The following is a 12,668-nucleotide window of genomic DNA, read 5'->3' on the forward strand; positions in this document are numbered from 1 at the left end:
CCCTCTCTCCATCCCCATCCTATTTCTTCTTCATCAAGCCTTGTTCAGTGGAGATAACACATTGCCTTTCTCATCATTCTTCAACTGATAACTGTGGTTGGAATCTTCCAGAGGACACTTGGGAATTTCCCAGTAGCCGCTGGAGAAACTGTACTTGGACTTTTCCGGAGAGGATTAGGGAATCACTTAACCCTGGTCTCCTTAACCTTGCCCCCTAGTAGTTTTTCTCAGGATGTCTCCAATTTTCAACAGTCCTTTCAAACCCTGAAGTTTGGTGGCCCAGAAAGCTGTGACTTCTCCCAGTATGCTGGGTAGAAGCAATGTGACCCTGATAACACCGCCCTGCATATAATAAATCCTCTTCTGATTTTGGACGGCATATTTTATATTGCTCTTGTGAAGTAGTTGACCATTGTTATCATTTTGTGGACAATGAAATAGAGGCACCCAAAAAGGCCTTGTTTGTGGCTAAACAAGCGATCGGAGCCAGGAAAAGGTTTTTCAGTTTCTGACTGATCAGCCAGTTGCTTTCGCCGACTCAGCCCAGTTCCTGGTGTTTTCCACACGCTAAAATAGCACTTGGGCCCCTTGCCTCCCTCCCGAAAGCAAATGTCCTGTCCCTTGAATCCCTTCTCTGTGTGTCAGAAGCCAAGGCGTCCGCACATCGAAAGTCCATGGTGGGGGAACGGAGGTTACATTCCCAGCTGAGCCAGCCCATGATCCCAGGTGGCCGCAGCAGCAGGCCAAATGCAGCCAAACCCACAGAAAACGGGGGGCTTGGAAAGACAATATGCAGTCGTCTTGGCCTGTTTTAGTGGCATTTTTACATAATCTGTCTTCAATTAGCATTTTTTGAGGGAGGGTGTCTGTTTTCCTTTTGCTGTTTTAGTGCTGGGGGTTTAAACGGAGCAGCGTGCCAGTGGTTTTGAGCATTGCTCCGATTAAAAACAGAAGGAGCTATTTCCAGTTGATCACATTACATGCGTCTTCTGTCCCAATGGCAACCACTTTTCACTAACGGTCATGGAATCCGGGAGCAGAGAAAAGACGCTTGAGTATTCACGATATGATTACTGTGGTAGTATTGACAGCCACAGCAAGAAGACTTGGATTCAGACTGCACCTTTTTTTTCTGAGGGGCTCAAACTGCCCTTCATACCATCTATCAGTTTTCCTCAGGGTTCTAAGCTGGTGGTGGGCAGGGAATGTGTCTGTTTATTGTTATATTGTACTCTCCAGAGCATTTAGTACAGTGTTCTGCACACAGTAAGCACTCAATAAATACGACTGAATGAATGAATGAAGCGTTGTCACCCATTAAAACAAAGTTACCTCTGGCCAAGACTCATCTGGGTGGTTGATCAGGCTTTGGACCAACCCTCAGAGGTCGTCTTGGCCTGGATTTCTCAGACTTGACTCAACCACTTCTGTTTTTGGCCCCACCACAAACTAAGGCTGAAATCTTGTCATCCAGCCTTAATCTAGCCCTCCCTGTGCAATCTTCATGAGGGGAAATCCCACATCTTCTATTTTCTTTGACTCTTCCAAGCACTTAGTTCAAGGGCTCTGCACCCTGTCGGTGTTCAGGAAATACTATTGATTGATTGACAGGACAGGGCAAGTGATAAGGACCTTTATGTCATGGTCAGCTCTTAATTTCACATTTTGAAAATGTCAAGGTGTGAATAACTGTGACCTATCAGCCCAGGGGATTGAGTGTTACAAACAAGTTAACAGCAATAATAGTTATGACAGCAAGCATTGGAATATCTACTATTCAGACATAAGACTGAATGACCGCCCTGTTCTACCTCTACAGAAATTCAAAGTCTGGAGGTCCCTGTCCTTGAGAGTACTTTGGACAATTCCTTGGGTCTCTCCAAGTACCTTACCTTAGAAATGTGTCTCTTATAAGGGTGAACCACAAAGACAAGATCTGGTTCTGAGATGGATGCTGTGTCTATGTCTACGAGTGGCATGACACATTCGTATCTAACCAGCTATTCATATTCTCTCCTTTCATATACCACAGACCTCTACTCTCCCTATTTTGAAACCCCACTTAAATCACGTCTCCTCCAAGTGGTCTTCCCTGATTAAGCTGTCACTTCCCCTCTTTTCCCTCCCTTCTGCGTCGCCTGTGCACTTGGGTCCGTATCCCTTAAGCACATTAATTTTCACTCCACCCCCAGCCCCTCAGCACTTATGTACATAGCCATAATTTATTTTAATGTCTACCTCCCCTTCTAGACTGTAAGCCACTCTTAGGCAGGGATCCTGTCTAACTACTATATTATACTCTCAGTCAATCAATCAATGGTATTAAATGAGTGTTTACTATGTGCAGAGCACTGTTCTAAGTGCTTGGGTGTACAATACAAGAGAATTAGCAGGCACATTCCCTGCCCACAGTGAGCTTACAGTTTAGAGAAGGAGACAGACATTAATATAAATACATAATTTATAATAAATAATTCAAATATATGTACATAAGCACTGTAGGGTTGGGAGTGCAGTGAATATCAACTATCCAAAGGTCACAGATCCAAATGCATAGAACCGTGTTCAGCTCACAGTTAACACTCAATAAATACCATCGATTAATTGACTGATTGAAAAGGCCACAATATTATTTAATAAAACTCCAATGACTGATGCTTGGCAGTGAGGAAGTTGAGTATTTCATGGCGGGTGGGGGGAAGAAAACTCTACAAGCTCACAAAGGAATCTGAATATCAGGAGGAAAAGTTGTTTTTTCATTTTTAAGTTATATGTTACTTCATGTACTTACTGTGAGCCAGGCACTGTACTAAGCACTAGGGTAGATTCAAGCTTATCAGGTTGGACATAGTCCATGGCCCACATGGGTCTCACAGTCTTTATCTCCAGTTTACAGATGAAGTAACTGAGGCATAGAGAAGTTAAATGACTTGTCCCAGGTCACACAGCAGACAAGTGGCTGGACCGGAATTAGAACCTAGGTCCTCTGACTCTTTGGCCCATGCTCTTTCCACTAGGCCACAGTACTTCCATGGTTTCCTTTGGCTTCTGCTATCCCACTGTGTTCTGAAGAGCTGTTGAGTCACCAATGCCAGGGCGGCTCTATCTGGGGTATCCTCATCTAACCATCTAATCTGGTTTGGAGGGTCATGAATAGCCTATCACCTAGAATTTTGATTTCCATAACTATTGGTCAGTCAATCAATCCTATTTAATCATATTTATTGGTCATGAACTGTGTTCAGAGCACTGCAGTAAGCGCTTGGGAGAGTACAATACAACAGAGTTGGTAGACAGTCTAAAGGGGTAGGCAGACATTTACATAAATAAATAATTTATAGATAGGTACATAAGTGCTGTGGGGCTGACGGTGGGTAGAATGCCAAATGCCCCAAATGGGACAGATCCAAGTGCATGGATGATGCAGGAGGGAGAGGGAGCTGGGGAAAGGAAAGCTTAACTTATGGTTAACTTATATGTACAACTTATGGTTGTACATATTTATTACTCTATTTATTTATTTATTTATTTATTTTACTTGTACATTTCTATCCTACTTATTTTATTTTGTTGGTATGTTTGGTTCAGTTCTCTGTCTCCCCCTTTTAGACTGTGAGCCCACTGTTGGGTAGGGACTGTCTCTATGTGATGCCAATTTGTACTTCCCAAGCGCTTAGTACAGTGCTCTGCACATAGTAAGCGCTCAATAAATACGATTGATTGATTGATTGATTAACTTAGGAAGGCCTCTTGGAAGAGTTGTGACCTTAATAAGGCTTTGAAGGTGAAGAGAGTGGTGGTCTGGCATATATGAAGTGGGAGGGAGTTCCAGACCAGAGGGAGCACATGGGAAAGGTATTGGTGGTGAAACAGAGAAATTCGAGGTACAGTGAGCAAGCTGGCGCTAGAGGAGCAAAATGCGTGGGCTGGATGTAGTCGGTCAAGTAGGAGGGGGCAAGCTGATTGAGTGCTTGAAAACCAACTTTCTGTTTAATGTAGAGGTGGATGTGGTAGATAGACTAGAAGTTCTTGAGGAGTGGGGAGACTATGACTGAACTTTTTTTGTTTGAAAAATGAACCGGCCAGCAGAGTAAAGTATGGATTGGAGTGGGGAGAGACAAGAGGTGGGGAGAGACAGGACGCAGGTAAGTTTGTGAGGAGGCAGATGCAGTAATAATAATAATAATGACGGCATATATTAAGCGCTTATTATGTGCAAAGCACTGTTCTAAGTGCTGGGGAGGTTACAAGGTGATCAGGTTGTCCCATGGGGGGGCTCACAATCTTAATCCCCATTTTACAGATGAAGTAACTGAGGCACAGAGAAGTTAAGTGACTTGCCCAAAGTCACACGGCTGACAATTGGTGGAGCCGGGATTTGAACCCCTGACCTCTAGTCAATGTGAGATAGTATAAATGCTTGGATTAACAAGGTAGCCGTTTAGATGGAGAGGAAAGGGTAAACTTTACAACTATCTTTAGTTGTAAAGGTAGAACTGACAGAATTTGGGAACAGACTGAATATGTAGGTTGTATGAAATTGCTGAGTTGAGGACAATGCCAAAATTATGGACTTGTAAGATAGGGAGATATTGTCTATAGGCTTGCCATTCTCGCAGCCATTTCTGTGTGCCCTGATAATCTCATCCAATTTGAAACGTTTCCACAAGTTCTCTTCCTTACTTCCAAGCAGCAACCCCTCCCCATCTAGAACATCAACTTTTAAAATCAATCGATCATATTTATTAAATGCTTACTATATGTAGAGCACTGTACCAAGCACTTGGGAGAGTTGGCAACATAATTCCTGCCCACAATGAGCAAGTCGCTAGTGTAAATCCAAATTCTAAACTGAGTAAGCACTGAGCTTTCTTTCCTGTCAAGTCAGACTGGTAGTCATCTCTTTCCTGCTTCCCTACTCCCATCCACTTTCTCCAAGACTCTTTTCTGCCCGCTATAGGAAAAGTCTGACTTTCCCATTCAATTTTATTGCTCTCCCTTGAGCGCAGCTCGTCCTGGAGAAAAGGTCATACCAAATCATATCGTATTATACCCCCTTCTAGACTGTAAGTTCTTTGTGGGCAGGGAACATGTCCACCAACTTTGTAACATTATGCTCTCCCAAATGCTTAGTAAAGTGCTCTGCACCCAATAAGCACTCAATAAATACCATTGATTAAAAAGGGATAGCTTTTCTTTTTTCTTGTCCTCAGAGGATTCACTCCAACCTTTATTCTTCTGGGAACAATCTACATAGTAACCCATTTGTCCTTGAATGAACTAACAGTACCTGATAACCTTACTGGGGCCTAGTGGAAAGAGTACAGGCCTGGAGTCAAAAGATGGGGCTTTAATACAGACTCTATTAGTTGCCTGCTGAGTGACCTTGGGCAAGTAACTTAATTTAGCTGTGCCTCAGTTTTCTCATCTGTAAGATGGGGGATTCAATCCCGGTTCTACTTCCTACTTAGACTGTGAGCCCCATACGTGACAGGGATTGTGCCTGATGCGATTAACTTGAATCTACCCCTGGGCATAGAACAGTGCTTTACACATAGTAAGCATGTGACAAATATAACAATAATAATAATAATAATAATAATGATAACAATGAAGAATCTGCCTCCTCATGCTAGGAAAAGGCAGGGTTCCACTGGGCACAGCCACCCTCATTCTTGGCCAGTGGCTGAACACTGAAGAACCATCTTGGTCATTACTTCCTGGCAAAGGACCCAATCTGACCTGACTTAATCAAAGACACTCGATCTGAGTCTTAATTTGGAAAACTCAGCTTGTAGAACGGCAGGAAAACAACTCATTTATCTTGGCCGAGAGAGAGGCCTAATGGGACTTTGAACACATCATGACTAAATTTGTACTTCATGCTCACTTGCAATGTGGCCAAATTGTTGATCAGGCGGGGATGTTTCTGGCACTCCAGACTCTCTGGACCATTTTGTTTGTTTTACACTATTTCTGACCCTGAATAAATATGAGCATTGTCCTGGAGGAGGTCAAATTCTCTAGCTCTAAAAGTCAAAATTGAAATTACATTTCAGCACTCAGCTTCTGCAAGAGAAAAGCAAAAGACACACACACTCACACACACACACACACACACACAAAAAAAAATAACTGTGAGTGCTCACCTCATCCTGAAGCATTTTATCTTACACCATCTACACCTCATCACTGGTAGATTTTCAAATGAGACTGGGTAAACCAAGTGGAACTTGGGGAGGGTATTAGGGGCTAAGAAAACTATAATTGGTTTCCCAGAGCTACCTCTGGGAGCCTTCTAAGTGGCCTAGTAGAAGGTGCTTCAATCTCCTCGTGTGTAAAATGGTGATTAAATAACTATTCTCTCTCCCACTGAGACTTTGAGCTCCATAGGCACAGGGTCTATGCCTGATAATAATGATAATAATAATAATGGTGTTTATTAAGCACTTACTATGTGCAAAGCAATGTTCTAAGCACTGGGGCGGTTACAAGGTGATCAGGTTGCCCCACGGGGGGCTCACAATCTTGATCCCCATTTTACAGATGAGGTAACTGAGGCACAGAGAAGTTAAGTGACTTGTCCAAAGTCACACAGCTGACAGTTGGCGGAGCCAGGATTTGAACCAACAACCTCTGACTCCAAAGCCCAGTCTCTTTCCACTGAGCCACGCTGCTTCTCTCACACAGAATTACTGATCTGATCACTTGGCACAAAGTATGGAAGAAGAACAGACCTTGTAGTCAGATGACTTGGGTTCTAATTTTGGCTCAGTCAGTTGATTGCAGTGTGACCTTGGACAAGTAACTCAACTTCTCTGTAACTCAGTTTCCTCATCTGAGGAAAATGGGGATTAATATAGGAAACATGCACCCTGGCTCTCTTACACCACCAAGTGCTTAGCTCAGTGCAGTGTTCTGCACATTATTAGGGGCTCAACAAATACCAATGATTGACTGAGACCTTCTGAATGACCAGCAGTCAATGGTATTTACTGAATACCTACTCTGTGCAAAGCACTGTACTAAGTGCTCGGGAGAGCACAATAAAATAGAGCCGGCAGTTATACGACTCCTGCTCAAGAGGAGCATGCAGTCTGGAGGACAAGACAGGCATAAAATAAATTAAAAGTAGGGGAAATGACAGAATATAAAGATAAGTGTGTAAGGGGCTGGGGGTAGGGTGAATATCAAATGCTTTAGGGGTACAGACACAAGTACCTTGTTTATAATTATAAACTATATGTTGTTTACAGACCCAAGTTCAAGTCCTCCTGCCACCTCAAACTCAACAAGTCCTAGACAAAGCTCCTTATCTTCTCTCCCAAACCCTGTCCTCTCCCGAACTTTCACGTCATTGTAGGTGGCACAACCATCTTTCCAGTCTCACAAGCCCACAACCTTGGTATCATCCTTGACTCCACTCTCTCAATCACTCCACATATCTAGTCCCATCGCCACATCTTGCCGATCTCACCTTCACAACAGCGCCAAGATCCGCCCTTTCCTCTCCATCCAAACCACTACCGCGTTAGTACAGTCACTTATCCTATCCCAACTGGATGACTGCAGCAGCCTCCTTTCTGACCTCCCAACATCCTGCCTCTCCCCACTCCGCTGCCCGGATTATCTTTCTATAGAAATGTTCAGGGCATGCCGCGCCCCTCCTCAAAAGTCTCCAGTGGTTGCCTATCGACCTCTGTATCAAATAAAAACTCCTCACTATTGGCTTCAAAGCTCTCCATCACCTTGTCCCTTCTTGCCTCACCTCCCTTCTCTCCTTCTACATCCCAGCCCTCACACCCCACTCCTCTGGTGCTAACCTTCTCACTGTAACTCGATCTTGCCTGTATCATGGCTGACCCCTGGCCCACATCCTACTTCTGGCCTGAAACAACCTCTCTCCTCAAATCTGCCAAACAATCACTCTCCTCCCCTTCAAAGCCCTACTGAAGGCACACCTCCTCCAAGAGGCCTTCCCAGACTAAGCCCCCTCTTCCTCAGCTCCCCCTCCCTTCCACATCACCTAGACTTGCTCCCTTGCTTATGTATATATCTATAATTCTATTTATTTATATTGATGCCTGTTTAACTTGCTTTAATTTCTGTCACCTCCCCCCGCCCCCGAGACTGTAACGCCGGTGTTGGCAGGGATTGTCTCAATTGCTGTATTGTGCTTTCCAAGTGCTTAGTTCAGCACTTTCCAATAGTAAGCACTCAATAAATACAACTGAATGAATGAATGAGATGTTGTGAGGGTAGAACCAGCAAGGTTTGGTGACTGACTGACTCTGTGGGTTGAATGAGAGAGCTGAGCCGAAGATAATGCCAAGATTAATGGCAAGTGGGCAAATCGAAAAATAGTTTGTTGGTGCAGAAACCAAATGGTGAGACCTTTCATGGAGGTGCTAAAGACCTCGTGAGTTTGAAAAAAGGAGCATAAATTTAAGCTTCACCATCAGCACTCTCAGCTTCTTGCACCCATTCACAATTCTCTGTGCAACTATGAGATTGTGTAGAGAGCATTTGAACATCTGAGAGTTCGTTATTGTCCTGTGGAATTCAATATCCTGCAAATGGCGATTACTATTCCATCCTCAAAGCCAGTTGAATCGAACAAAATACCATTTGGTATCTTTGATTTTACCTCACTAATTGTCTCTGTCTTTTCGCAGGTTGTTAAATCAAAGGCTTCCAAAGACCATCACCTTATTAAAATGAAACTCTCAAGGCACCATGGGGTGGGGAAATATTTTAGCAATCAAAGCAAACTGTCACGACTGCAGGACTCTGCACCAAATGTTCAGTCACCGTATCACGTCAGAGGTCCAATTAATCGAGCCTATTCTGAAATCCTTCTCAGCAGGATCTGTGCAAGTCGAAGAACTACATAGGCTGCTACAGGAGAATTGTTTTAGTCAGAGATTCCCATTTCCCCAGCTAATGACATGGGAACCATATCAAATGTACTACATACTTCTCTGATTGGTTGCACACACACAGCTCAAAACATGTGGCACTTTTCCTAAAGCTTTATAAAGTCAAGATGTGCCCCTGCAGATCTGTGGTTTCAGAATGGAAGATGGAGAAACACAAAGAAAAAAAAAATATTACTTGAAGAACTGCCAAGTGTTAGAAACAGCTGTGGGCAGGGCCACGTGCACTGTGATAGGAAAGAGAAACGGAGACACTGTGACTGGAGGGAAAGGGAAGTTGAGAAGCTTGAGCTCCATTTCAAGCTCACCAGTAGATACATAAATAGGAAAGGGAGAAAAAGGAGTTACATTCCATTCGTAAATGGGTTCTCGTATCCTCGTATCTCGTACCCAGAAGAAAAAGTGTAGTGCATCTGAGGATGGAAAACAGTTCTCAGGTCTTCTGGAGGAGGAGAAAGAAGAGGAATAGTGACCTATTTAGGAGAAGCAGGTGAGGTTAGACAAGAGTGGGCCTGGAGGAAATTGACTCCGCCACTTTCACTGAAAGACACCGTTGCCCTGAATGCCGCCTAATCAGATTATGGAGATTTTTCCCAGGACTTTTCATTAACATTCCCCTTCCACCCACTGGGAGAAACCTCAGTGGAATATCATCAAACTCAATCGATAGTGACCTTGGAAGGAAACCAAATCTAGTATCTGGGGTGTGGTCATGTTTTTATTTTAAGATGCTATAATATCAGTGATGCGTTTCGGGCTTATGTCACTAAAAATGGAGGGGAAAGGAAAAAAACATTCAGTTTTTCTTGAATTCTTCTGCTCTTTAAGAAATGAATAGGTACATTTTTGCCCACAAAGTGTTCATAAATATCCTTTAAATGTTGGGCAGTATTATCGCAGACTTTAGGCTTTGTTCACTCTATTTTTGAAAAATAATGTAAGTTATATTTTAGAGCTTAAATAATATCAGGGCAGCATTTTAATTCTCTCATAATATATATTTTTCTTAATGTGGTTATGCATTCGCAAGGTGTATATAATTCAGTAATTCTAATTCTTATTTTAAGAATTTTCTTTTCTATACATTTCAATTCAAATGCTGAGTTTCTTTTCTGAACATAAATAGTCTAGTATATGCTGTTGTATTTGGTATTTTTAAAACAAAAGTATTATTTTTTTAAGTGTTTGAGTTCATAACTGAAATTATCAAATGTGCAATACCTCAAATCAAGTTTCATTACACTTAGAAAATTTGATAATTTCCTTGCTATAGCACCCAGTGTCAATATCAGACATTGTGAATTTCAATAAGATTTAAGTACCCTATTTGATATGAATATATATATTTTTGTATGCAGTTAGAAAAAAACATAAAAGGTGATCTTTATTTAAATAGCTGTTTTGATCAATTTCAACAAAACAGATTTCTCATATAAGCAGTGCATGTCTACATCAAATGGTTGTTTTTTTGTTATTATTGTTATGTTACATTTGAAATACTCTTCCTTTTTATATATTTCACTGTATGGAAAAACATGCTGTGTGACCTGGTGCATCAATTTTATGCTTTAAAGTATAGAAATATCATTAAGCAGTATTGAATCCTCGAGGTCCATCTTTCTCAAATGAAAGAGAAATGTTATATCAGTTCTCTCTCTACCTTACTTATCAGTATTAGATTCAAGAAGATCCCTATTTTGCCACTGGGAAGTTACAGTATTCTGATCGGATGTAAAGAGTATTTGAACTAGTTATCAGCTTTAGATATTCTGAGTTTTTACAAACATAAAGTCTTCCTTTTTGTGAGGGCTTCATTTTAAAATTCTAGCAAGGATATCAGTATTTAGAAGAGAAATATTGACCGGGCTTGGCAGTCTGCAGAATAGTTTTTATCTAGACTGGAAGCCGAACACCAAAGTGAAAATAACTATTTTGATTACTCCGTATCTGGGAGCTGACTCTTTCCCTTCTACTAAGATTCTTAGAAGCCCTATGGTCTAGTGTTCTAATCCCATTTCTGTCACTTAACTTCTCTGTGCTTCAGTTTCCTCATCTGTAAAATGAGGATTAAATATCTGCCTTCCCTCTTAAACCGTGAGACCCAGATGGGACAGGGACTTCCTTATCTGATTAGCTTGTATCTTAACCCATAGTAAGCACTTAACAAATGCTGTCTTCAATCGAAATAGAAAAAAATGGAAGAGTAGTTTCTTTGTGATGAATGAGGCTGAGGGGGATTTGTTTTTTTCTTTGGAGCGGGTGGGGGAGTGTATATAGAGTAAATGAACATAGGTAGCTACTCCTTGGTTACAACCCCAAACTAAAGGAAGTGCTTTGCTGCAGCAGGTATGTGCGTCATTAAATTTACCATCATCAGGGGATAGCTCAGAAGACATGTTGGTGTTAAGCAGCAAGGTGCAGTGAGTTGTTTGGCAGCCATCCAGCCTAATGAACATGTCCACTGAGGGGTCTCAGGAGAGCTAGAGGGGGATATCTCTGTTTGTCCATGAAGTCAGTGCCTGGCTAATTTCACCTAGAGGTCAGTCAATGGTATTTATTGAGCATTTACTGAGTGCAGAGCACTGTACTAGGCGCTTGGGAGAGTATGATATGACAATATAATGGACATATTTCCTGCCCGCATCGAGCTTGCAGTCTATAGGAGGAGGCACTCACTCATCTTCCTGGCTGGCCCCAGGCTGGAGTAGAGATGCAGCGAGGCTTAGTGGAAAGAGCACGGGCTTGGGAGTCCACTCCGCCACTCAGCTGTGTGACTTTGGGCAAGTCAGTTAACTTCTCTGGGCCTCAGTTACCTCCTCTGTAAAATGGGGAGTAAGACTGTGAACCCCACGTGGGACAACCTGATTACTCTATCTACCCCAGCACTTAGAGCAGTGCTTGGCACATGATAAGCACTCAACAAGTCCCATCATCATCATTATTATTATTAGATGCCCAAATGAAAGCGGGGAGGAGAAACTCTTGCTTTCAAAGGTGGGTTGAGGGGCCGGGGGAATATGGTTCAGTCTTCATCTAGATTAATGAGCTAGAATTTCTTTTTTGAACGTTTTTCCCACTCAGTTTCGGTGGCAATCCCCTGAGGTACCATGCAGGGGCCAAGCCTGAAAATATTTTGGGCTGAGCATGGGAATCTCTTAAGCTTTGATTCTGACTTCAAAACGAACATTCTGGGCACAAGCTTTCTGGGCCCAAGATTCCCTGAAACAGCAGGGCTGCATGGGCCTAAAGGACGTCTGTGGGATTGAGTTTCTTTATGGAATCAGTCTCCTCAGCCCAGTGTTGACTCACTCCCCGGTTCTTCAATTTGCTCAGAAAAACCTCCTTTCCTAAAAACTATACTGAGAAAAGAAGTGGACATAACTGTCCAAGGTGAATATATCTCTGCTTGTTCAGTAGAAAATGTCAGATTGGGTTTACCCCTCCAGAAGCAAGGTCTAACTCTGACCACTCAGTAACAGAGAAGTAGTGTGGTCTAGTGGATAGAGCACAGACCTTGGAATCGAAGGGCCTGAGTTCTAATCCCAATTTTGCCATTTGTATGCTGAGTGACCTTGGTCAAGTCATTTCTCTGTGCTTTGATTACCTCATCTATAAAATGGGGATTAAGACTGTGAGCCCCAAGTGGGAAAGGGACTATGTCTGACCTGATTACCTACCCCAGGGCTTAGCACAGTGCCCAGTACATACTAAGCTCTTAAATACTATATATAT

General features: G+C 42.5%; 1 protein-coding gene across 1 annotated transcript in view; it reads left to right on the forward strand.

Annotated features, from left to right (window-relative positions):
• Window positions 1-10,249, forward strand: part of CPED1 (cadherin like and PC-esterase domain containing 1) — a 207,242-nt gene extending 196,993 nt beyond the window's left edge. Inside the window, exon 24 of the mRNA XM_038753259.1 lies at window positions 8,676-10,249. Coding sequence (XP_038609187.1) covers window positions 8,676-8,894 — 219 coding nt within the window. The 3' untranslated portion in view covers window positions 8,895-10,249. The remainder of the gene's footprint in view (window positions 1-8,675) is intronic.
• Window positions 10,250-12,668: the final 2,419 nt, after the last annotated feature.

The sequence above is a fragment of the Tachyglossus aculeatus genome, chromosome 10 (assembly GCF_015852505.1).
Source record: "Tachyglossus aculeatus isolate mTacAcu1 chromosome 10, mTacAcu1.pri, whole genome shotgun sequence".
Lineage (NCBI taxonomy): Eukaryota > Metazoa > Chordata > Mammalia > Monotremata > Tachyglossidae > Tachyglossus > Tachyglossus aculeatus.